We start from the raw sequence: 27,212 nt of genomic DNA, 5'->3' as shown, positions 1-27,212 counted from the left end.
GCAGTCTTCTCCTATGGACTTAAATTTAACAGTAAGCATCAACAAAAGTCAACTTTGTCGTGTATCAAAATTGATTCGGTTTTCTCACAAGGCAATATCAACAGTTGTTTATCAATTTTATGTTCTGGAGAAACTTAAAAAATAGAAATTCATGCAAAGTTATGCAGAATGGATTATCGTTTCTTTTCCGTAAAATGTGCCACACTGGTCCAATCCACTTGGCGCGAGGTGTGCGCTGGTGTCTCTTCTTTGAATAAGAATAACATTTTGTGCATCTTTGTGAACAACTGAAAGGTGCATGAAAACTATGTTCTGTTGGTCATCTCTCCTATTTCATGCACTTCATCTTTTCATCTTGTGTCTCTATACTGCTGTCTCTTGTTAGGATAAGAATAAAGGTTGTGCATCTTTGTAAACACTGAGAGATAATAAGAATGTCATGTTGGTCTTCTCGTACAGTCCCTTTCTTGCACTTTATCCTTTCGTCTTTGATTCCAAACTACACATTTGCCAGAAGAAGCAGGTGGTGAACGTAGACGCCGAAGTACGAAATCGCCACGCCCATGGTATGAGAACTACAATAACCTGCGAATGAGGGTTTGGGAGAAGGAATGTTATAAACTTTGTTTGTAGTATTAAAAGAGAATGGAATTCAATTGATATAAATGTAAATCAAGGGAATGCAGCAATTACAGTTACACATCATCATTGATCATCAGCGAAATTTGAGGAAAATCGAACAATCCTCTCAAAAGTTATGAATTGTTAAAGTTCTAGTAAGCCATCGCTGGGTGAGAAGACTAAGCAACACTTTGTGACGTCATGTGTGGACAGTGCTATGGATAAACAAAAGTAAAAACAGGAATCAACATATTTTCACTTTTATTTTCGCTTCTCTTGCATAATGAAAAACACTTCACTCACCTCTTTCAGAAAGCAGGGGGAATAATGCGTACCCTTGAGATTATCTCAGTAACAAAGCCGAGGCGAAGTGCACCCCCTCCTCTCTCCCCCCCCAAAAAAAAAATGGAATTCTCTTCATTGATTTCTTTTTATATCGCTGTCTATACGTGACCTCACGAACTATAGTAGTCTTCTCATCCAGCAATGGCTGCACCGGAACTTTAGATATTCATTACTTTTCATTGGATCGTCCCATTTTCATCGAACTTCACCGATGAGTTTTTCCGATATTACTGCATTCAATCTATTCACACGTATACTTGGGTTTCATTCCCGTTTTTTTTAAATAGTTCAATAGTTTATTTATTTCCATCATTTACACACATTGGCATTCCCTATACTCATCCAATTAAAAAAAAACTTATGATATTTCCGATAGTTATTAGATTACGTATCATTTCACACTGAACATTATTTGAACGCTCAAGTATGATTAGATAATAATATCATGCTTTAGGGTGATAATTCAGCCCTTAATACCATAACAAGTCTGCAATGTTAGGTTTTGTCACAAGAACACAATAATTTAATGCAGAGATGACATTTGTTGGTGAAGACTTATGAACAGCTGACGGTCGATGGGAAACTTGTACAGTAATGACATCAGCACACCTCCCCATGCATGCCATGTCAAGTTTGAGTGAGCAAGGCTTTACGTTGATTTTTGTCTTTTGATTTGGTTATCATTTTTTTTTAGAGAGAGAGAGCAACCATACTTCCCATCCCCATTGTGCCCTATTGTTGCTATATGATAGCACAACGTCATATGCTGTATATTTATTCATAGTATGAAATAGTGTTTCTATGATGATAGTTGGAGATCAAAGGTTACCTTGTAATATGGACTCTTTCCTCTTTTGACGGTGATTCCCTGAAGTACTTGCCCCTGACAAAATGATGATAAAATAGAAATGATATGAAAAGACATGAAAACATCCTCGGCCCTTGTAAAACTCATGTCTTTCGGTCACCCATCCATCTAAAATGGTTATCTCTGAACAGTCATGGATTAGACATATCAACACCTTTATATCTTACATGTATTCAAACTACGTACTATAGTATATGATGTTATTGTCAACGCGAAGGTAAATGTACACACATGATTAAGCCCTATCTGTTCAGATTATCATAAATGATCATACAATGAAGAGATTGATATTTGTCGCAAAACGATCCGTTAACTGTATTCTTATAAATATGAGATATTTGCGATTAAACGTGATAAAACAAAGAAAATAATGAAACAGGGGATATTTTCAATCACAACTCCAAGAATGTTCCTTTTCATGCAACATGTATTTGCAAGGGTATCTTTGTAAGGTATCTTTGTTTTGGTGATAGACTTACTTTAAGTCTTGATGGAAAATTGACGCTTAAAAACTGGAACTTAAAGATTGCGCTTAAAAATAGCGCTTATAACCCGTTTTGCTATGAAACTCTTCTTCTAGAAAACGTATAGGCCTACATACCAGATGGATTATGTGATACCCTGCAATGGCATAGACATTGATCAGTTGATTTGTTGATAGAAGACGTATCTTGTGATTGAATCTTACCTGGGTTGTTAATCTTGTGTCTGGCCATGTAGCCAGGATCAGCGGGGAAGCAACCGTCACCCCTCTCCCAGCTCAGCACCACGCCCAGCCAATCTAGGTTGAAGAAGTCGGAGTAGCCCAACATTCCGCACAACACCCCTGTATCAAATCCAAACCAACCAGACAGCTAATCAGTCAAGAACCAAATGAACTCTTGATGCATTTTAAAGATAGGCCTATCACTTTTTCTGCTACAATCTTTGCTCCCTCTCAAACAAAACAAAACAAAAAGAAATCATATAAACCTTGTGAGGATGTGACCGTTCTGATGATATTAATGTTTTAACCTCATTTCCAGGTATTAGGCCTACAGGGTCTAAATCATTGATAGGCTTATGAATAGGCGGGGTCAAGTAGATTTATCGTCAAGTAATCGTAAAGTAAAATGAAGGTTCTTGTTTATTTGATTATTTTTCTTGTAAAAGGAATGAATATCAATACTTGCATTTCTTTTGCATCAAGAATGAATTCATTTGTTGTTTTTTTTAATGGAAGGTATTAGCCTTACACATCACAGCAGATTACATTAACCCTTGCTCACACATCCACACACACACAAACACGGTTACAGTTCACTGTTCCGAAGGTTCATTTGTCGGAAAATTCGAATAACTCTACAAGAATTTGATATTCTCGGTAAACATGTACATTTCATTTTTGGAAATAACGAAAATTTAAGGTATACGGAGTGTATGTTTCGGAATACCAAACCTTCGGAAAAACAAGCATCACTGGCTGGATCATTCGATTTTCTCTCATTAGTCACAGATCATTTGAACTAATCATCGAATGGATGTGGTGTGCATATCTTATCAATTTTTACCCTGTTCGATGAAAATGTCTCTTCTGTCTGACGGGAAACCTCGGCGTGCTATTAGAGAGGATTCTTGGTATATGTCGGAGCACAGTCGTGTAGTAAGAGAAGCTATTGTCGTCTCTTTATCAGTAGAGGGCGACAATTCGCCAATTTTCGCCTCCATTTGGCCCTGACAGCCTCCCTGAATGAAAATAAGGGGGTAAATACATGTATATGCAAGAAAGCATGATCACAAAACTTCTAGTTTCGAGGTTCGAGTTTCAGATTTAAATGTTCAATTTCCAGCAGCCTATAATTATGATTAGTAACCGATTGTACAGCCCGTGACATCTCGGGACGCTGCCCTATCATTGAGTTCAAGTTTTTACCCAAATTACCCAAAAGCTGCAATTCAGTGAGAAAGTTGAACTCGAACTTCTGCCATTTTCGAGTTACGTCTACATTGTCCGATTTTATTCTTTCTTTCTTTTTTTTTTGCTGTGAAAATTACGAGCAGTATACACTCTTTAACAATTTTATCAAAAAGTGTAACATTGCTATTGCCCTAAAGCATCGATTCAACTACAAATCTGAAATTCGAACTTTTGCCATTTTCGAGTTACTTCCTTCTTGCCTGATGTTTTTTTTTATTCAGTGACAAAGAAAATAGTGCAGACTCCCGAGGTATGTTCGTAAAGCTTTGAATTCAATGACAAAGAAAAGCTCTGAGTCTTTACAGGTTTCACAACTCCCAATTATCGGCTGTTGGAAATTCAAACTTTGGAATTTGAAAATCGAAGTTCAAATCTCAAAGCCAAAAAACAGTAGAAGTAGTATACCTAGCAGTAGAAGTGGTAAAGGTGGTCTTGGTAGTAGTAGTAAGTAGTAGTAGTAGTAGTAGTAGTAGTAGTAGTAGTAGCATAGTAGTAGTAGTAGTAGTAGTAGGTAGTAGTAGTAGTAGTAGTAGTATAGTAGTAGTAGTCACTGAGTAGTAGTAGTTGTGGTAGTAGTAGTGGTAGTAGTAGTAGTATAGTAGTAGTAAGAGTAGTAGTAATAGTAATAGTAATAGTAGTAGTAGTAGTAGTACTAGTAGTAGTAAGAGTAGTAGTAGTAATAATAATAGTGGTAGTAGTAGTAGTAATAATAATGATAGTGGTAGTAGTAGTAGTAGTAGTAAGAGTAGTAGTAATAATAATAATAATAGTGGTAGTAGTAGTAGTAGTAGTAGTAGCAGTAGTATAGTATCAGCAGCAGCAGTAATACTAAAAGTCGCAGAATTATTGGCAGCATTAATGATTTGCGTCAGTGATACCTATGATCGAAGTATATAAAGCAGTAATGAGATCAAAACTTGCAAAAGTAGCGACAGTTGAGAGCCCTCGAATACATAGACATTAAGATGATCAAAACATGGTTAACATTACGAGTGAAAGCGATAGTACCAACGGTTGTAGCAAAAGACGAGTTATATGAAATCATACTCTACGTCTGTGTTTCAGTAGAACACATGGACTTCAAGTAGGTATAATCTTAGTCGTGACAGACGCGAGCGTGATGCTTAGATATCATAGTGGCTGGTGTGCAAATAGCAGATGAGCAGATGTAGTTTAAAAATGGTATGGAAAGTTAGATGATGTCACGAAATTGGTGAAAAACATTTCGCATCAACAGGAAAGAGACAGAAAGTACACGCTCTCAAGGTTGCGTATAATAACTTAATATACAATGCTGGGAAATAGCAATATTTTTATTTCAACAAATCAACTTCATCATAACAGTTATTACACAAAATGAATATTCTATAGAAGCTGAGAGAGAACGATAAAACCTCGCTAATCAGCTTTACTTGAGGACTGCCTTTGTCAGGAGAGTCGGTTTCAGGGAAAATTAAGCGTCAAATACCCAGCGGTCGCCATGGTAACCTATTGAAACTCCCTCCTCCCAGGGGATGCTAATCTCTTATCGTGTTTTCTCGTGCGATCTTGGAGGCGCAAAGGAACTATAAGGGGAGCAGCGAAGCACCATGTTCCCCCTTTTCTATGGTGTTTGTTTGGTAGTTTATTTTTCCGTGAGAAAGTCAGGTTATTGCAACACATGATTATTGTCCACTAGAGCTGGAGGTTCCAGAATAATACCACTCTATTAACGCTATAAGACATTAGACATCCACGTTAAAGGTTGACGTTCTGAGTGTTTCGAGATGCAGAATGAAACTAAGGTATGGAGTTTTCTTCTCAAACCATCAAGGGCATTTCTCAAGTTTTCTATTCACTTGAACAATAAAACAAAAGAGACGTTTCAGTTTAAACTGAACAAAAATATACATACCTCTGGAAATGTGATACAGGCAGAAGAACAATTAAAAAGCAAGTTAGATTGGATGTAAAGGTAAAGTTTGACTAATGAGTAACTTTTCTTTTTAGTCACCATCCTGATGAGGGCACAAGTCACATATTTGGTCATGTGATTTTGACATTTCTTGCAAAACAAGTGTCTGAAAAAAGAATACTTAAGTATTACACTAATGAATGAAAGAGTGAAGTTCATTTGTCCTATAGGACATGATTGTGCAAGTACAAAATAATACGGAGGTTACCTGTATGTCGGATACAGGTTTGTGTGTGTGTGCGTGTGTGTGTGCGTGTGTGTGTGTGTGTGTGTGTGTGTGTGTGTGTGTGTGTGTGTGTGTGTGTGTGCATTAAATAGGATAAAAAACAGTTCTTGCGAAAAGACTCTCCGAATGATCTGTACACTCATTGGTGACTTGCATTGATTCGAAAAGGATGATTTTTTCCTCCATCGCTATGACGTAATTTGTATTTGAACGTAATGAATGTTTGCATATTTCCTTTTCATCAAACCAGATGTTCATTATATTTTATCTTTCTCTTTTGCCCACATTTTGTTTTTCCTATAGTTGTATAACACCCTAATAACACGTAGAGCATCACGAAAACAAGCAAAAAACCATCAGGCAGATAGGTAGTTCATATTACAGGGAGAACTGTTGTATCGGAATGGAGAAAAATTGATAGATAGGAATATAGATAGACAGACAGATATATAGAAAGGTATGTATAGACGATAGATAGATGGAAAGATAGAAAGATAGATAGACGATTAATTGATGGATAGATTGATTGATAGGTAGATGACTGGATAGACATACAGATAGCTATATTTCAATCACCAAGCGATACAATGATGACAAGGCGTTTCACCACACCCAGTCAGTTTTACTCGGTTTTTACCCGTTCAATTCCGCACTCTCACCTTTGCTCCAACGAGGAGGTAGAGAAGCTGATGCGTTAAGGTGTAGCCATGGCAACGACGGAGGAGACTCTCTATGCAGTGATCCTCGACTGAGCAGCTCGAATTAGACGTGGATGACCTGCGGCGAGTAAGGCAAGACGGGGTTCGAGATGCTCAATTTTCACGGTGTCCGAACAAGAAACCTCAAAGGCGGACCATGTTTTGGTTGAAGAGAATCTAAGCACACACACGTGCACGCACACGCACACACACACACACACACACACACACACACACACACACACACAAGAATACTAGTATGCATTCGCAATGACTTGGCTGAGTCTGAAGGATGCAAAAGAAGAGAGAGAGAGGGAAGAGCGGGAGAAAAGGGAGGGAACGGGGGAGGGAAGGGTCAGAGGGAGAGATTTCATGAGAGAGCATGAGATCAAGAGAGAGATTTATCCAGAAACTTGCGAGAGAGAGGGGAGAGAGGCAGAGACAGAAAACATAAGAGGAGGAGAGATGAACGGGACGGAGACAAACATACAGAGATAAATGGATAGATGACAGATATAGAAAGATAGATAGATAGATAGATGGATGGATGGATAGATAGGTAGATAGATAGATAGATAGAAATAGATAGATAGATAGATAGATAGATATATGGAAGGATAGATACTAGATGGATGGATAGATAGATAGATAGACAAACAGACAGACATAGAGACATGCACGCAAACGATAGTGAAACTCGGCATTTAAACATATGTAATTAAACACTCGTTCTAGTTTGCAGTCTCACTCATATAATTCGACCTCTACGAATGTGACCTTGTCACATTAGCGACCAAATGTCATGAATTGTAACGATAATACTCATCCATGTCAACCTTCATGTATTATGTTCCATGGTCGTATACCGTTATGTACCCTTTCCGCATTACCCTATGCTACATACGTGGTCATTAATATCCAATCCTTGAATGCCTTTCATGCGGTCTGTTACGCGAGTTAATCCTCCACCAGATTGCTTCTAACCTTATGTTAGGCAGAGATTATTGTAGTTTCTATGACGTTAATTACAAATTTTCTAAAGCACTATTCAAAGCAAGTTATGTTTCTTATTACTTTTCGAGAATATTGCAGAACTATCGTAGCAGTGTCCACATGTATGTATAGATGTGTAAGTTTGCTTATCATCAGGTTCCATTGTGTTTAATTTGGGGATTTCCTTTCTCTGAAGCTTATCAGTGTTACCAACAGTGACACAAAATAGCAAGAGAGGTTATCAGAAAAGTGTCAAGTAGAAACAGAAAAAGCCACATTTTATTCTATAACTATATTTTTAATACTAACCAGTACCATTATCGACCATCAGAAGAATTCGAAGAGAAAAACTATGAAATTTTACGTGCACAAAAAGAAAGAATAAAAAAAAGAGCAGAAGAGGCGTAGACAGGTAGATAGAGAGGTACTAAGTATTCCCTAGATGGACAGAGAGTGAGAAAGGAGAAGGCACAGAATGATGCAGATGTTAATAGAGAGGAATAAAGATAGACAAAGACATTATTAGACGTGGCACCGCGAGGATTTAGAGAACATCGTTAAACAGGAGACTATAGAAAATTGACACGGACCACGCTCATAAAGTAGAACACCAACATCAACAGACAGGCTTGCATTTCACCCAATGCTTCAAGGGAAGCACATGTGACATATACGTTTTCGAAGTATTACTCTTATACTGTTAAGACCTGACAATAAGCGGGTTATTATTGATGGGTCAGAAAACAACATTTGTGTGTGTGTGTGTGATGTGCGTGTGTTTATCGTTCAAACTGGACACACTCGCGTTGTGTAGGCCCACATTAGTGTATGATAATGCGTCTCATCACTTGTAATTAGGCCAGGATATTTAATTAGGTTAGTAATGAAAAAAAAACACCACACTTATTTTTTTCTGGTGTGATGTGACAAGTGTTTATCTTAGAAACTGAACACACTTGCATTGCATATAAGCGTATAATAATGGTTCTTCTCCATATCACTTAAACTAGTGGAACGGGTGGGGGGGGGGGGGGGTTGATTTTGCCTATACCAACCAGAAACCGCAGTCATTAAACCAAAACAAGATGTTAACCCTGAAGGAGAAGTAAATGACCAGCGTCGATAAATAATGAAACCTCCCCCATGCTTTTCATTAAGAACCCCTTTTATATCTTCATCCCTTTTCCATCGCCTCCATTCCGTCTCTTTCTGTCTCTACTTGTCTGTTTGATGTGTCTTGATCCCCTCCCCCTGTCTCTCTCACTTTCTGCTTCGGTGTGACAAATTCACGACACGATCCATGCATTTTCATGATTTCCAGCTTTATACAGCAAAGCTGACGAGCTTGACATTTGGTAGCGAATTTAAAGGGAAAAAAGAAACAGAAGATTTCAAGAGAACAGAAATCACACTAGCGCCTACTCTAGCTGCATATCAGAGAAAAGCATTACTTTTTCAGTGTGTGCTCATGATTATAATTATTGCATGGACGTCGGTCATACTTGATATGTCAGTGTTCATTAAAACTTTCGACAAGTACTGTAGTGTTTGTAATTGTTTTTGTTCGCATACTAGTAACCAGTGGTAACATAATAATATTCAAATTTGAAGGAATAAGTCAATGGCACAAATCCAGCATTGACAATACTACTGAACGGCTAAAGAGGCATAGCAAATGCATGATCTTTCCAGTAGGCCTACCCATCAAACTGAAATACATGCTTGCCGCAGGGATACAGCAAATGCATTATTTTGGGAGCCTTTTTGTTTTAGTACACATCAAACCTGATAAAGATTTACACAAGGAACAACAAAAGTAACACGTGATTTTTTTTCTGAGGCGTTCAGCTACGAAGAGCAGCGGACAGAAAGATCTATTGTTTGATCGAAGCACGGCACTGAGTGGCGTCGGCGTTCGTTTTGCGAAAGTAGCGCGGCATATTATATCAAATGACTAAAGAAAAAAAATGCTCTGCGGGGTTATGGCATAGCTTTTAAGGGGTACATTTCTATTGTATTGTTTCACGGTCCATTACATGTGATATGACGAGACAAGGCAGTGTGTTAATAACATTTGTTTTTCGCTTCTTCTTTTTTCAGCGTCCATGACATTCTAGCTGCCCGAGCTGGTTCGGTATTAGAGTGCCGTCGATTGTACGAGCTCGCATGACTTTCATTAGCTGTACCATCCGCTCCCCACCGCAACGATCTCAACTTTCCGGATATTGGAAATGTTGCCCGCAACTTTAGAGGCAAGGACGCTCCTTCCGATGGAGCAATAAGGTAATTTGCTCCGATGACACCGGTTCATTATCATCATGGATACGGCGTTTCAACGTATATGCGTGCTTCAGGTGGTTCAATAATTTACCATCATCCCCCCCCCCCCACCCACATCCCCCCAAAAAATACACAACACAAACAACACACAAACACAAAGCACGAACACACACACGCACACACATCTTTCTTTCCCATTCAAATTCAATGTTGATTCTTGTTTCGATTAATTGCCGAAAAAACGTTTAGAAACCTTTAGAATAGATAGTTGATTGGGCTCAAGTCTGTAAGATGGGGTTTGCGCGATCGTAGCCAGTGATAACAGAGACCTTGCAAACGGAGGGAAAGAACGAAGGCAATATCATTCATGTTTATTGTGTGATTTGGACAATGATATTATTCTTATCGCTACGTAAACAGTCAAGACCCGTATTTTGAGTCTGGAATTGTAAATGCCACGTTCTATCTCTAGCTCACATCGCAATAACGAAAGCGTGATTTGGCATCAGTGCACAGCGAATTGACATGTGCAATTATCTCCGATCTGTTTAACATATAATATCTGCGGGAAATCAGTAACAAATACTGTAAGGTCATACATGTATTTTTATGTCACTTCGTCAAATATTCATATTCGAGCGAACAAGCCACGCATTGGTTTTGTCATTTTTATCACGTGCTTGTCTATTTCAACACACTATATCCCTATGTTGTACAGTAGGTATGGCTTCATGTGTGTACAGTTTAAAACAAGTGACGTAGAGCCTCTGGGTTTACATGGGTAAAGATGACGATGCATTGCACTTTATCATATTGGTTTATATTTCATATATTTTGTCCTATTTCATGCATTTTTTTTATTGATAAATACAAATATAAATTGAAATTACTCTTATGATAATAGATAAGTTAATAGGGTCTTCAGGGCAGCCTCTTCAGTGTTGCCACTGCTCTACCATCAGAGGGGTCTGCCATTATTATTGAAATTGAATATAATGTTGAATGATTATTGGTTTAAGGATTCGTGGTGTAGTTGTTGTTGTTGTTGTTTCCTAATATTCACTAAAGACAGATGACGTAACAACAACGACTCAACCACTGAATAACAAGATATCACTATAATAATACAAACAACGTACTGCGGGTTTGGTAGCAAATTGGCAATACACTCGTCAGAGACTGTCTCGTTCCAATACGGCTCTCGACACTCGACGTCCTCTGCGTTGCCGGCTCCCAACGACGGCGGGACGGCCAGCGTCTTGGGGAGCTCGTCCCAGTTGAAGGCTATGTCGAGGACACCAACGATCCCTGAGTCGAGGAGAAAGGTTATACGATCACTGATATCAAAGCAATTCTTGCAGATGGACCTATTTTCAATCTAACTTCTCCTAATTGGCATGTATTTATATTACTTATGCAGAAGACTGCTGGTGTATGAATTGCAGAGCATCAAAGACAACGCAAACTTGTACAAAGGACAACCAGAAACCAAATAATAAAATCATTTTTTTAATGTAAAGTGTTAATGTTTGATTGAGAGAGTTTATTCCTGGTTTTCTTAAAAGTTAAAATGTGTGTCTGTGACACTTAGAGAAAAATGAGGAACACAAGTTATAAACTGACATTTCACAGGGTTTTACTCGAGACCTATGATCCATCATAATTATTAGCATCATCTTGATCTTAGCTAGAAAATTAAGTATGGTACCAGATCAGACCCCTTCCCCTCCATCTACATGGTTAGCTAAAAACCTAAATAAGACAATGTTATAAACTCAAACTAGCAAAAAAAGAATAAGGTCAAAGGGGGGGGGGGGTGACGAAAAGGCATAGCAAATGATGCAGCTGACTTCTGGATGGGCTATGCGTGCAAACACAATTCCTTTAAAACAGCCCTTTAGGTAAAATGTAAAGTGTGTTTTTTCTTTCTTTTTTTTTTCTTTGTGAGATCAGTGACAACATAAATACACACTGATGCTATCTTGGGGATGCTTTTCGCTGAGGTGTGGAAGAGAGGTCCGGATGACGTCATCGGCTTTTCGAATAAGTGCCAGGATGGCAGGAGATAATCCCCTCATTTCTCCTCCTGTGTACTGCAGCGCCACCGTGAGTTGATCTGGAGGGGAAACAAGATCGTCTACAATCGGTTACGTTGAATGTAATATTAGTTAAAACGTACATTGCAGAAGGCTACACACCTTTACTTTTTTTCCATTGTTCAACAATATGAGATTACCAATATACTTTGTGTTATGTATTACTTTTATTTGATGGAAATAAAATAGAATTGAATTGGCTTCAACAGAATTGAATTGAATTTGACTTAATTGACTGTATACAGTATATCATCATTCTACAGTACTTATGCTGTGAATCGCGAAATAAAAGCCTAATTATGGTACAACGTACTTAAGGATGTCTCCTGTATTTCATTCATTTGTTTTTAATTTCAACAAAAGCATAAATGTACAAAGCATAAAATCATGTTTAAAATACACGTTTCAAATACCTATGTAAGAATACCGTATAATCGCACAATTGATAACTTTAGTTTTTAAACTAGGAATACAGTCCGTCTAAGGCAACCCGAGTGAAACAATGCTTTGCTAGGGTTTTCGACACCGTTTTGTCACACCAGCCAAGCTTCTTATCTGCACAGTTAATCCCTTGTACAAACATTGACCTATAACAGAAGAAAGCACTCCTTTGGATCCATACACGAGTGGCAAAATTGATCTAATTGGCAAAGGGTCTGGGATTCAGACTACCATTATCTAGAAAACGGTGTCGAAATAATCCCCAAACCCGAGTTGGGAAAGATTTTAGACGTGCAACTCCTCCTCCAACTCGGGTTTGAGGATTATTTCAGCACCAGTTTGTAGGTGTGTAGTCTACATCAAAGACACTTATTTGCGGCAGTGGAAATGCATTGCTGACGACCAAATTACTTCTTGTTGCATGATTGTGATGTGGGCATCGTAATATTGTGTTAATTTTCTACCAAACACAAGCTGCACGATTTTTTTTTATTACGTATTCTATTCAAGAAAGTGCAATCTTTATTTGTGCAGGATTTTTTTTTCTCTGCAAGAATACTTCACAGTTCTTTACCACTCTAGTCTAGGGATTGATTCAACACTGTTTTAGGGGATTGCAAGGTCTAAAACCTGAACTGTATAAAGATATCATATTCTGGGAGGTGGGGAAGTCTCTTCCCACCTCCCCTGCATGATTGTAGAAATGGCAGAGAGAATACTCATGACAACATAGCAACAGCAATGTGCGGCAAAGCACACTGATGTGTGCGTCCACCCATGCATGCAGTCATTTTACACTTGCCAGACTGAGATAAAAACAAAGAAGGAGGGGGGGGGGTCTCTGTCATGACAGAGCTAACTGTTTAATGCTGGGTATGGCAGTATAGGATTAAGATAACAGCTTTTCTTGTGTAAACATTCAAAACGGTGAGTTCAATTTAGACGAGGCGTTCTCGTCATGGATGCATGAAATTTACCGAATAATGTTGAAATGGAAAATACTTAAAAGGCTATATTGACAGAATGCAAGAGAAGTCAATGATTTTTGTTCAGACGGCCTTGAAGATGATCCTTCTGCGTCATGGTAACCGTCATTCAAACCTGCCTGGTAAGAGTTTCACATCTTCTGTAGATAGCCGTAGATAAAAATTATCAACTATAGTGTCCCACACAGCATTATCTGTATGTTAACCTCTCTCTCTCTCTCTCTCTCTCTCTCTCTCTCTCTCTGTCCTGTATTATTGTGACGAATGTGCCCCCTGGCCCGTTTGCCTCGCTGTGGGTATTATGATTGCAATGTCTCGGGAAATTAAGTGAGTATGAACATTATCATCTGGGACAACAGGCTGTCAGAATACATATTAGCATGATTATGATTTATTGGAAACAATAAAACCTGGCAGATGATTATGGGAGGACATCATATCCACGCTAGCCATCATGGAGGGTTAAAAACTCATACAATTTTAATGGAAATGGATTTTGAAAGGTTTGTCGCGCTGCGCGCGTATCATTCGTAAAGAGGTTAGATCAAATATAAGTGAGCTAGTAATAGATATCAGGGCTACATTGTTGAGTGGGCGTTGAAAAGAAAGAGATAGCGGAAGAGAGAGAGAGAGAGAGAAAAGAGGGGTAGGGAGAGAGAGAGAAAGAGAAATGCCAATGTCTCTGGTGAGAGAACTTTTGTAGCTGTCACTTGAGACCCTGTCTTCGTCTTGAAAGACTCAAAAGTATCTCGACGATGTACTGTACACGACATCATTAGTGGGATCGCCGTTGGAGAAAGAGCTTTCATGCTAATACGCTTTTAACAAATTAGTGCTCGGCCTCCCATTGGTGATATTGTGTATTTGAAGACGCAATACACCGACGCCTTCCTAACATTTCTTCAGGCTCTCTCTCCTCTCTCCCTCTTTCTCTTTCTTCCATTCTATGACGCTATGATAAACCTCCCCACGGAGGTGATTATACTACTTTATTATCTATTTCTTAGTTCTGTGTGATCGCTGTCATATTATCTTCGTCGCTGGAGTCAATATTTATGGAGCGAAGTCAAGGCGAGCTGATGTCGGTATTATGGTTTTTGTCACCGAGGATTAGCATCATCGTATTGTGAAGTGTTTATTTAGGTGCAAACACGTCGACTTTTCCAATTCGGGTCCATATTATTCTCTTATGAAGAAAACCAATGCAAGTCGCCTGTAATGGCTTCACTCTAGGCTGTGGTAAAAGCAACTGCAACGTATAAAATATGTAACGACATCGTATGTTTTTACTTTGATGCTGCTGATGATGATTGTTATCATTATAGGTTTATTCGGTACTAAACATGGTAGCCAGAAGGCCGAATAAGAGGCTAAGTTAGACTCGTGGAAGGGTATAAAGGAAAATCATACAACAGCGCACTTTAACTATATACATGTATAAAAGACGTTAAGTATGATTATCTTTTTCTTCCCATTTGACCCCTTTATTGTTAAACTGAATTAAATTGTTGGCTTACAATATGAATTATTTTGACGTTCTGCTTGACTCTTTCAGATTTTTTTTGACGTTACATTAAGAAATCATAATTAATATCACTTAAGAACGGAAATCGGCCAATAATATTGACATTTCTTGGTCATTACCGTATAAGAGCGAAACTTTCCCTGACAAAGCATTGAATGTGTGTGAGCACTCTGCATTCATGATACATTTTTTGTGTGAATTTACATTTTTTTTCTCTCTCACGCACACACACACATACTTTCCCCTCTAGCTTTCATAGGCGTGTGTATATTGTATATATACATACATATATATATGTATATGTATACATATATATACATATATATATCTACATTGAGTGAGTTGTCCACGTGTTGGTGTAATAATATCATCAAGATTAAAACTGCTGTTGTTCTCTCAGAATCAAGAACTCTTGAGAAAGAGCAAATCGCTCGAAAATTTGTGTGCCGAAATAAACTGTTGGTGATTACAGCATGAACTTGGTTTCCGTTTTATTTTTGATGATATGATATGATATGATATATATATATATATATATATATATATATATATATACTATATAATATATTCATGCTTGAGCGATGTGTTTAGGCGAGGAATTACAGATTTTCTACACGCACAGAGAGAGAAAAAGAGAGTTTGAGTGTGTGTGTGTGTGTGTGTGTGTGTGTGTATGAGAGAGAAAAAAGAGTGGGATGGAGACAGAAAACGACGAAAGGGGGAAAATAGGTTTTCTATAAATGTAAAGGTATATAAATGGCAAACATCCACGCGGCCGCTGCAGCTCCTTAACATCTCTTGAAATTTATAGATTTGCTCCTCCTTGCCTGAATCCCCATCCCCATTTCTCCCTCCCCCACCTCTCCCCACCCCCCCCCCCCCCCCACCTCTCTCTCTCCTTTCCCACCATCCGGTCACGATACAGGAAGGTGTCTGCAAATATTTGGCGTGCAGTAAGAACAGCTAACGTCATTGAAAAGATGTCTCTCTGGTGTACAAACAGAAGCACGAACAGCTTTGAAAGACAAGATAATATGTCACCTGCACACACAAATAGCAGCGGGTCCACAAATTAGCCCTAAAACTTTGATGGCCAGCAAATCGACATCGGGTCTGCATATCCGTTAAAAAAGTGGCGTTTTAAACTGAATAAACGCAAGGTTTTACCCGGTTTAAATCTTCAAAATTTTACGTCCTTACATGAATGGGGGATGCCGATATTTCATACAAGCAAACAATTATAGATGAATATAGTAATCTCAACTCCAATACATTAATTTAATTCTCGTTTACTATATGCTCATCGTCTGAAGTTTGATGAAATTATAGTAGCCGGCCTGCAAATAGCATCCGAAGACATTCAACGTCCGTTCAAGTTGAAGTGAAATTGCCATCCTTGCAAAATGGGAAAGTATAAAAGGCTTAATCACAATCAGACAAATCATATCTTATTCCTTCGTAAAAATCGAATGTCAGTTCAAGTAGAACTGTCATTTGAAAGTGGTAATCGAAGCTGTGAAACGACCTACAATATGATACTAATCAAATGGCTGCAAGTTCGATCGAGCAACACAATAAATTGGGTGTCTCTATAATATGCGAGAAGTTTATTTTGCGTCAAACCAGAGATCTGAAAATAGAGCCACCTTGTGTCTCTTGAAAGGGGAATATTCATGGAAACGAAAGAAATAACTAAAAGTGACAGCAGACGAGACAAGAAACAGAAAAAGATTATAGATACAGAATGCTAGACAAACCAAGCATGCTCCTTTTATGAATTTATTTCAAGCTATTTCCATAAAAGAAAAGCCAAGTCTTCGTAACCTGCAGTACAAGAGTCAACAGTCAAAACGGCTAGGCCGTATACCATAACCAAGAGGCGTGAAATTTCATCAGATAACGATCGATTTTCCCCCTGTTTCATGCCGCTAAATGCATACCGCAAAAACATGCGGATTCACAGAACAGGATGGGGAAATTCAGGACAATTTTTTTTTTTTCACTCTGCCAAGAAAACCACTTGGTAAACAAGTTGATAAAACAGGAAAAAAATTAAGAGTATTTTAGGAAAATGAAATTAGGTCAGACATACACATAAAAAAGAACGCACACACACACACACACGCACACACACGCACACACACACAAACACCACGTAAGCACGCATCACATGGGTTCAAAAATACACATGAAAGAAACTATCACGTACACATACGTGTACACCTATGTATATAAAAAGCACATCACGCATTTAAAAAGCACCAAAAAAAAAAATCACAGAAATGCATATACATCACAGAAACAAGCGTTATCAATAATACATACGTCACAGAAACACATAATCACACACTAGTTATCACCAGGCAACTCTTAACTGTCGAATGTATCACCCAGTGTTTCCCATCTCGTCCCATCTCACCACTTGCTTTCATTGTTTTTAAGAGTGAATATCTTTTCAAAGGATTTTTTTTTTTAATTCTCCGCGACATCATTACGTTATTTTCTCCTCTTATTATGAAAGTTCTATAAGTAAATCAATCAGCTTTCCTCCACTTACGACAGACCATAAAGACATCAGAAATAGACACGACATAAACACACACATCACAGAAACACACATTGTACACCCATTTCACAAAAACGCACATCATTATACAAGCACATATATTATCACACATGGTATTGTATACTCATCAAAGAAACTTATCATAGGCCTATAGACATTATCATACATCACAGAAACAGACCTCAGAGATACTTACAACCTACACTTAAGAGATGTACACACATCACAGACACACAAGCCCACCTTTTATATATATATATATATATATAGTCTATAAACATATTCACGTATTGGCTCCAATATATAATTACATATATAATATATATACATAATTTATCATATACATATATGATTTATATATATAATTATATATCTATATATATATATAATTACATATATAATATATATATACATACATATATATACATAAAGATACAAAGATTTTTACTATGAAGACAAGAGTTATCGCCTGTGCAAAATCAGAACGTCGATCTGTGTCTGTGTCTGTGTCTGTCTATGAATGCAATGTAATACTTTTTTTTTCAAATAGATTAATGTATGATTACTGTCAGTTTAGTAGACAATTATCATTGTATAGAGAGTACCAGTAAAACAAAAGAATACGACTGGGATGCGTTGAAGTGCAATATACATGGAACAGCGTCAGATTGCCGTGGCAATTACGTCATTCAATGTACAAGCTTGTAAGAGACAGAGGTATTGTAATGGGAAATAATTCATGTATACACACATCAAAAAGAAAATACATAGTGATTGAGTAATGTGTGTCATTAAATTTCGTAATAAAGACAGATATTTGGTAATTTACTGCCCCAGACATTCTGCACTCTACAGTTAAATAACGTAGAAACGAAGATGTATAGAGAAGGAAAGCAGGAAAAAAAAAAACACGGGGTGGGGAGTGAAATAGGAATGACTGAGGAAAATAGGCGGGAAAGCAGAAACAGAACGAGCTGGAAAAGGGAGGTATCGAGTAACTTAAAACCGAGATACGAAGAACCGAGGCAGGAGTACGATGAGGGAGAGCTTAAAGGTGAAAGGCAAATCAAGTAAGTATCGACCTGCTGGTGGTGGAATATTAGGTTCGTGGTGTCCCCCGGGGCCTCCGGGGGAAAGAGAATAGCTCACTTCGGGCGTCGTGTCAGTTACACGTGGGATGGCATTCTGTCAACATGTTTGTTCAGCACGTTCATTGTTCCATGAATGATACCTCCATCAAAATATCTGGCGGTTTAGTTATCCATTTCCATCATTAAAGAATAAAGAGAAATATTGTATATGTTTACATTCGCAATGTTGTGTATCAATCTGAAGGATGTATATCTAGAATCAACTTCAGTTTGAACACAAAGTTTGTTGAGTTATTGTTTCTTAGAAACTAAATGAAACGTTGTCTTGTATCATGTAAACCAGCTTTCCAGTCTTTGTGAGTAACCGTTATTTTTTTATAAAGTCATGTAAGTCAGACATGTAGAAATATATATACATACGAAGACAATGTATATCTATACCGTTGTGCTCTGTGTATAAAAACACAGAAATGATCAACAAGGATTCAGATTTTGAGCCGATTCACACTCTGTACTCTGGAAAAAAAAAAACTCCACATACACCTTGAAATGCAGACTACACGAAAAATAATTGAATTTATGAACACTAGTTATCACCAGGCAACTCTAAGCTGTCGAATGTATCACCCAGTGTTTCCAATCCCGTCCCATCTCACCACTTTATGCTTTCATTTTTTTAAGAGTGAATATCTTATCAAAGGATTTTTTTTAATTCTCCGCGACATCGTTACGTTATTTTCTCCTTTTATTATGAAAGTTCTATGAGCAAATCAATCAGCTTTCCTCCACTTACGAAATGTGTCACTATCAGAACATTTACCATAGATATAACAGCATACTCAAATATAATATTATCACACCACTTTCCTTTCCCGCTAATAGCATCACTGAAAGGTAAGACCATTCATCCTCGCCTGCTTTTTCCCCTCCCTCCCGCGAGTTGGTTAATATCAAATCGTGTTCACCGTCAAGCAGATATATCAAACACTGAAGGATGACGGAGTGTGGCCGATAATGGATCGTCATCATCACAAAAAGAGTATAAAGAGAGAGACTGACTGTAAATGGCACCGAGGTTCGTGTTTCATATCGGTGCGATGTTGATGCAGACTTCTGCTCGACAATCATAATCTGAATCGGGTCATCGTCACTATAAAGCTGACACACATTATGCGTCAAGCACATTAGGAAATCATTCCTCATTATTTTTGTGCTTTCAGAATGTATACCATTTTCTATTCATGTCTGGTAACCTTTGGAAGTTTCTAAATTGCTTTGATTACATCGTTATCAGGATTATAGACTACTCTATGAGACGCATCGGGGACTGAATACCAGTTTGCTCTTTTCGTGTGGAATATATCGTACATAGCAGAGGACCAGTAACTGTTGCTACAAGCGAACACCAGGGCTGCCACGATGGACCATTGGAATGAGTCCAGTAGGTACGATGAGCCTCCTTACACATCGTATTACGCCATCCACCAGTTTGTGATGTTGGGACTTAGTGTCCCGATGATCTTCCTGACGGTTGCTGGCAATGCTCTCATCCTCATGGCAGTGAGGACGGATCCGGAGCTACGGAAACCAAACTACTATTTCCTCAACAGTCTTTCAGTTTCTGACCTCCTGACGGGACTAATTGCCATGCCTTGTACGCTTTACTTCTCCACAGTCATAAACAACCTGACGTGCTCCTCAGTGCAGTCAGTGTACCTAATGACATGGTGTTATTTGTTCATGACAGCCTCCTTCTTTCATCTCGTGGTGATTACCGTGGATCGCCATCTTGCCGTAACGCTCCCTCTGTACTATGTATCCATGGTAACACCCTCTCGGCAAGTTCTGGTGATTGTCTTAATGTGGGCAGCCGGGTTCGTGACTATGGTAGTGATCATGGTCAGCAACGGACGAATCACACAATCCGAGAAACCGATCTGCTCCGTGTGGCGGTACATTGAGATATTTGACAAACGGATATACGTCGCGACTGGAATGACGGCTATCATCCTTGGTGTGGTCCTCATTGTTCTGAATCTCCGGATACTCCGAATAGCCTTGCATCAGTCCAGGCGAGAACTTGGACAGGTCAATGCCGTTCGCGCAAACCAGTTGGACCCAAGCCCTAGATCAAGTAGTCCTCGGGTTAAGGCGGTTCGTACCATTCTCTCTCTGGTTGGAGTCTTTTGCGTCACTTGGTTGCCACTTTGCCTGCGAATGATCGTACAGTCAGTGGTGGAATTGAGCACGGCCATTTCCCTTGCGCTGATCGACTTGTCTTTAGTGCTGTGGCTAAGCGCTTCTTTTATCGACCCCCTGGTGTACTGCCTCAGCGACAGCACTTACAGGAAGGCACTGATCAAACTTATCGCACCAATGCAGCACTGCAAATCATCCTCAAGGATCCATGCCGTTCAAGAGCAAGCCGAATAGCACTCATTATTTTGTCTGATTCAACTTCTTTTAACTACTCGTGTCACACGGGCTTGCATACGCTGCTGTAAATATCGCCAAATTTGTCAAGTAACCTTTTACGCGTTGAAAAACTAAATCAGCAGTATACGTTTGTGAAAGTTGCGTCTTGTCTGATATTGCCAATGTAGTATTTGGATTCAGTGGCAACCTCTATTTCAGACGTAACGAGCATGTTTCATGTCTTCTGCAATATATTCCGTAATTCATTCTACAACATTTCCTTAGGGTAGGCAGTGATTCGGTTTCCCAAACTTCGCAGACTTGAACTGGAGTCAAGTGAAAATCAAGGTGATCAAATAGCCAGATTACGTCCCAATCGGGTCGTTGATTATCTTGATTCTATAATCAAAATACACTACATTCTTGGCATGACTGATATGAATTATTAATTTCTTAACTTAAAGTACTATTAGATATCATTGTATCTATTTCATATGTGGACAACATTCGTTGATAGTAACTAGAGCAGTGGAGAGTATGAGAAAAAGCAGTGTTATGAGGGGTTAGGATAATCATGCCCTGGAATAAAGGTGTACAACTTTGGTGTACTTTACATTGCTTAAATGTATTAATGCAGCACTAGGGCTTACTAGTGCAGTTCAAATGGTTGTATAGAAGCTGTCATTTTGTATTATCTTCGCCGTTTATATTATGTACTACACGTGTATATCATTCTGTATAACGGTTTCATTAATATTATCATCCGGTCGTTGTTATCAGTATGACTATCAAACTTACTCTCGTGAGAACTCACTTTTTCACAAAAAGAAAAAAGGAAAAAAAAAAGATGTGTGACAAAATTTCAAGGTAAAGATTAAAAAGGAAATATGCAATGAATAAACGACGGACACAAGCTGGGCAAGCTGAAAGCATTTTTTCCCCGCTTTCGGGCCGGCATTTAATCTTGCGCAATATTGTTGAAAACTTATAAAGATGAAATCCTCAAGCATTACGTGGATTAATGGAGAACGTGTGAAACCGTTCTTCAAAAGTATAGCAATATCGCACTGTTTGTTCTCAAGTGATGTATTTTCAAAATTCAAGTGATGTATTTTCAAAATTCAAGTGATGTATTTTCAAAATCTCTTTCATATATGCTTTCCCTTCTCCGAGTTTGTTGTTTTTGAGTACAGACAAACGATATAGTGAATGCTGGTCTGGACAATAGCAATGTAAAGGGGCCGCTAAAAATTGATGTCGGGCCACAAAATTTTCAAAAAGATTATCTTTTGGTAGCCCGATGGGGCAACTGAAATTCAAAATGAATTGTTTTTTTTTTCTTTTGTGTCTAAAGACAAGTTTTCCATTGTGTTTATTTTATTTTGTTTTGTTCTTTGCATAATATGTTATACAGTGTTACATGTCTGTAATATTGTATGTATAATGCTAGTATTTTAAACCTGTGTGGACCCCTCTGAAAAACAGCCTCTGGCTGACAAGGGTTTTCCACCCCATGTCTGGAAAATAGAAATTGAATTGAATTGAACTGAATTGAATTGAATGTTTCTTTCCATTTCGGGTCCACCAAAATTAAGAATTTCAAGATTTTAATGGCCCAGAGGAAAAAAGTTAGTGTCTAGAGCTGATGTAAGTATTTGTACGAATGTATGCACGAATATATGCGTATATACTTCACAAATCATATGCGTATGATATATATATATATATATATATATATATATATATATATATATATACATATACCAACATGTGGTTGTGTGTGTGTGTGTGTGTGTGCGTATGATATCCATCGACATGCTGCAAATTGATATCCAGGCCTACATTGTTCTTCAGGCCTTCTGGAAGAGCTAAAACATGTGCTCTTTTGACATTGTATAAAAGTTTTATTATAATGATAATTTGTTGGCATTCTCTTTTATATACCTATATGTATTCTTCAGTTTTGCTTACCAGAAGTTTTTACCGAGAATGGCAGAAGGGTGATTTATGTCTTTCAGAACCCCTGTAGTGGTAGTGGTTTTATCGCTCATAATATAACTCCTTGAGTATACTCCGCAAGGAAAGAATGAATTTGGTGTCAAAGCATGTGTGGCGAATGCCACCCTAAATTTACAAATGTGTATTAAGCGCAGCGGCGGTGATAAATTGAATTATTCTTGGAGTTCTCATTCGTTTCAGAAAAAAGAAAATACTTGATAGGACATCTTCAAGTTCATAGGACATCTTCAAGTGCAACTTTCGTGAACTTTAAGTGGCCTCCTCTGTTGTTTTCAACCAAATCCCTCGCCTCCTGAATTTTTGTTGGACACAAGTGATGACAGCTCAACCATTGTCAACTACAGCTTAAGAAATAGATTAAACTGGATAATAATAATAAGGTCTTATTTACCCAGGGTAGCCTCTTCAGTGTTGCCACTGCTCTACCAGAGGGCCCTGCTATTATTATTACCCTATAGCGTCGCCAGGTACCCATTTATACACCTGGGTCGAGAGGGACATTGTGGGTAAAAACATCTTGTCAAAGGATGTAAGCACTGGGCGGGATTCGAACTCACGGTCCTCCGTTCGGGAGTCGGAAGTCTTATCCACTATGCCACAGCGCCCCCACAATTAGTGTTACAATGCGGCAATTAGAAGTAATTGCTTTGTGTAAGCATCTTGGTTCCAACTCCTTTTATTCCATTTCATGTTTCGTGATGTCATGTACTTTGTACAGATGTATGATGGAAATAAATTCATATTAAATTATATCACAAGTCATGACAATGACTAATAGTTTCAGTAATCCATTTCGTGATGTCAAAATGTCATCTGTGATAGATATGAAGCTTGTAGAAGTTGAGAGGACCTTCAAGAGCGGGTCAAAACTGTTTATAGAAAACGAAGTCAGTTAAACCCCCATTCTACAGAGATTTGTTCTCATTGGTCACTCGTCGGAAGCAAAGTTTGTTAATTGCTTCAGGCCACCCATCGAGGTGTATCGGATCGCATTCTGATGAATCCGACCAGTGTTGATCGACTATAAGGTCAGTGTCAGACATGTCGCGAGTGATCCTCGTCGGACGATCCTGTCTCATCGGATCAAGGCCCGACATGCCCAACGCTGATGTGAGTAGTTTACCAACGCAAGTTGGATAGATCAGACTGACGTGGTCTAATACACTTCGGTTGGAGGCCGGAAGCAAAAAAAAGAAAAAAAAGAGATAATAAAAAAAAAATGCCTCCGACGAGTGACCGATGAGAAAGAATCTCTGTGGAACGGGAGTATAAGTCAGATCAATGTTGTGTTTTGACCATAAAAACGATTGCATACATCTCACAATGTTTGCCATTACAGGTTACGGTCAGTTTGTTCCTTCACATGACTCGCCCTCCATGCCAAATGCTCACAATCTTTAGAAAGCTGCTCTAAGAATTAAAAGAGATAGAGAGCGAAGAAAGTGGAAAATATTGCTACAACAGGAATATTGCTCTTTATAAGTAACTTGAAAAGCTGCAATGAACTTATTCTCTACTGGCTGTCAGAAGGTATCGTTTCGTTGAAATCAGTACTGATAAAAATGAAAATCTGGTCAAGATTTTTGGGAAAGTGTTCCGATTTTCCACCTGTTTGTCATCAAGAAAAAAAAAACCAGAACCAATTATGATTTTATCCTCATTTCCTTGGTACTAACAATGTTTTATTGGTTTGTTCTTATTATTGTTAATAATCAAAGGCGGCAAAGATGGGGATGGCGAACATAAAACTAAAATATACCACAATCGCCTTGTTGGTCTTTGCTGACCACCGTCTCTTCAAATCACCACTGGCTGTTATTGGCAATACGTGGAATGCACCATTATGACGATCGATCAGAATGCTTTTATTCTATTTCAAGTCTATAGTCTTGGTATACCACGTTGTATTCAGATTCTACGTCTTAATTTTGCAAATACCAGGACGGGTAAATGATTATTGCAATCAGTGCTTAGCATAGAAATGGCATGACAGTTCTGTCGTGGTTTGTTTGTAAATGCAGAATACGAAAATAACGCAGTCACAATGTAGGATAAATTACTTCAAAACTCTACCTGCGGAAAAAAAAAGGTAAAGTTAGACTACCCATTTTAATATTTGTTGTTATAACATAGGTATGTTAAAGATGTTGAAGGTGATAGGCGTCTCTTTTATGCGTCATCCAATTGTCCATCCATCAATATCAATACATCACCTTATAAAATGTAAATTGGCATCATTTTTTCATCAGTTATTCTGACTGTTGAGATGTTCTAGAAATTTCAGGCCGTGTTTTTTTTTTTCATCTGGGTTTCTTGTTTTTTGTTTTTGTTTTTGTTTTTTAGCAGAATGCAGATCAAATGCACTTTCTCTTAAATACGCTGTCTACTCCGGCACATTATCACAGCAGACACGACTGTGATACAGCAGCGATAGTTTTAATTGGTTTCGTCTATTCCCAATTATCCCATGTTCCCCTTGTTGTGCTTGTGGCGAGAACAAAGCGACGTTCTGAGAACTTAGTCTGCTAATAAACCCTCTAAGGACGGAGCGAGGTCAGAGGAGTATAATAATTTCATACGTCAGAGCATGGATGGCTATCCGTGAATAAGAACTAATTGACATGACGAAAAACGGTTACATATTTAAATATTTTATTGTCATTTTCAATTCTTATAGAAGAAGCAATGGGGAACATTCACTTTGCTGTCAATAGTTTCCCCTCTTCTTATCAGCCCCCTTCTCCGCATGCGTGCTGCCCACTTCCCTACGTCCCTTCTTTTGCTTTAATTTGCTTTCTTTTCCTCCTTTGTCTTCCTCTCAAACTCCTCTTTCCTCCTTCTTTTTATTTCTTTCCTCCTGCTCTTCTTCTTCTCTTATTTCCTGGTCACTATAGTTACTATGCATTCCTCTGAACTATCTAATAACTAGATTTCAGTGGTGGGTAAACATGACAACAATGCTTCCAAACATTGTTCACGTACACACACACGCAAACACATTCACACAAGCGGTACAAGTTCTGGCGCATTATATGACAATGGATACGGTGATGATTCTGTATGGTCACGTACAGTATTGAGTTGGAGCAGGGAGGTTGGATGCTTCCCACCTCCCTGGTTGGAGTATATAGATACTTTTAAGTGACGCATCAAAATTTGCCATCGCTTACACCTCCCTGATAATAGTAAAATATACAAATCGGGCCTATCTGGCAATCCGATAATAACCCTTCGAAATAGATACTATATTATGGAAGTGAGTCAACCTAATCAAGACTCGGACATAATGATGACTACGGAACTATCAAAGTTCGGATTAATCTTGTCAGTCGCTTAAGGCGAGGTGAAATTTGTTTGTCGTTGTATCATAATTCTTTTCGAGTTATTTCACACATGATTAAACCATCCTTCAACAGGGCGAAATACTGAATCACATAATAAATATGACTGTGTAATAATAAGTTTTTCAGTTGGAAAATCCTTAGTCTGAACCACAAAATCGCCATGAAAGATTACCCGAGAGAGAAACTGGATGTAAAAAGCAAACAGTGGTATAGAAGTGGTTGGGCGATGCATATCTTGTTCAAGAGGGCTAATACCAATAAAACAGCAAAGTTAGAAAGAGCAAGTCAGTTTTATTTCCGAAATATAGAAGGAGAAAGAATGTAGAAATAAATCCTACCTTTGCAGATCTTGGCTCCCAACAATGCATCCAATGTAAGTTCTCCCGTGAATCTCGTATAGAATTCGAGGATTCGGTCAGTAGCATCCAACAAGTGTGTGATCAGCCAGCCGGCCATTTCTACCGGAGCCGCGCTCTCGGCGAGAACGTCGCGCAACAGCCGGCTCCCGCCGCGGCGCAGTCGATGAAATAGCCGTGGATACGGTTGGTGGGAGTGCTCGGATACGCCTTCAAGTTTGAAATTATTCTTTATTGGTGGGTCTTCTAAAGTGTTAATTCCATTGCACACACATACAAAACACAGAGATCCAAGTAACAAACGAAAAGTGGTGAGGGAGTTGGAGGAGACCATAATGTGGGATTTGATAGTTTTATCTTTACGCACTCTCGCGAACGTATACAAAATGTTTTTAATAATAGTATCGTGGTAGATGATTACTAGTATAATC

General features: G+C 38.5%; 1 protein-coding gene across 1 annotated transcript; it reads right to left on the bottom strand.

Moving 5' to 3' along the window:
- Window positions 1–499: 499 nt before the first annotated feature.
- On the bottom strand, window positions 500–26,881 carry LOC139725584 (UPF0764 protein C16orf89 homolog). Its single transcript, XM_071636677.1, has 8 exons — window positions 26,764–26,881; window positions 11,915–12,058; window positions 11,082–11,250; window positions 6,631–6,748; window positions 3,385–3,559; window positions 2,523–2,660; window positions 1,796–1,849; window positions 500–585 (listed from the first exon to the last, which is right to left on the bottom strand). Exons 1-8 carry the CDS (start codon window positions 26,879–26,881, stop codon window positions 500–502), a joined length of 1,002 nt encoding a protein of 333 aa, XP_071492778.1.
- Window positions 26,882–27,212: the final 331 nt, after the last annotated feature.

Source organism: Diadema antillarum, unplaced genomic scaffold (assembly GCF_040938485.1).
Source record: "Diadema antillarum isolate AM-2024a unplaced genomic scaffold, OU_Dant_1.0 scf00000017, whole genome shotgun sequence".
Taxonomy (NCBI): Eukaryota; Metazoa; Echinodermata; class Echinoidea; order Diadematoida; family Diadematidae; genus Diadema; species Diadema antillarum.
The sequence above is the reverse complement of the archived record's forward strand: the minus strand, read 5'-3'. Positions and strand labels throughout refer to the sequence as shown.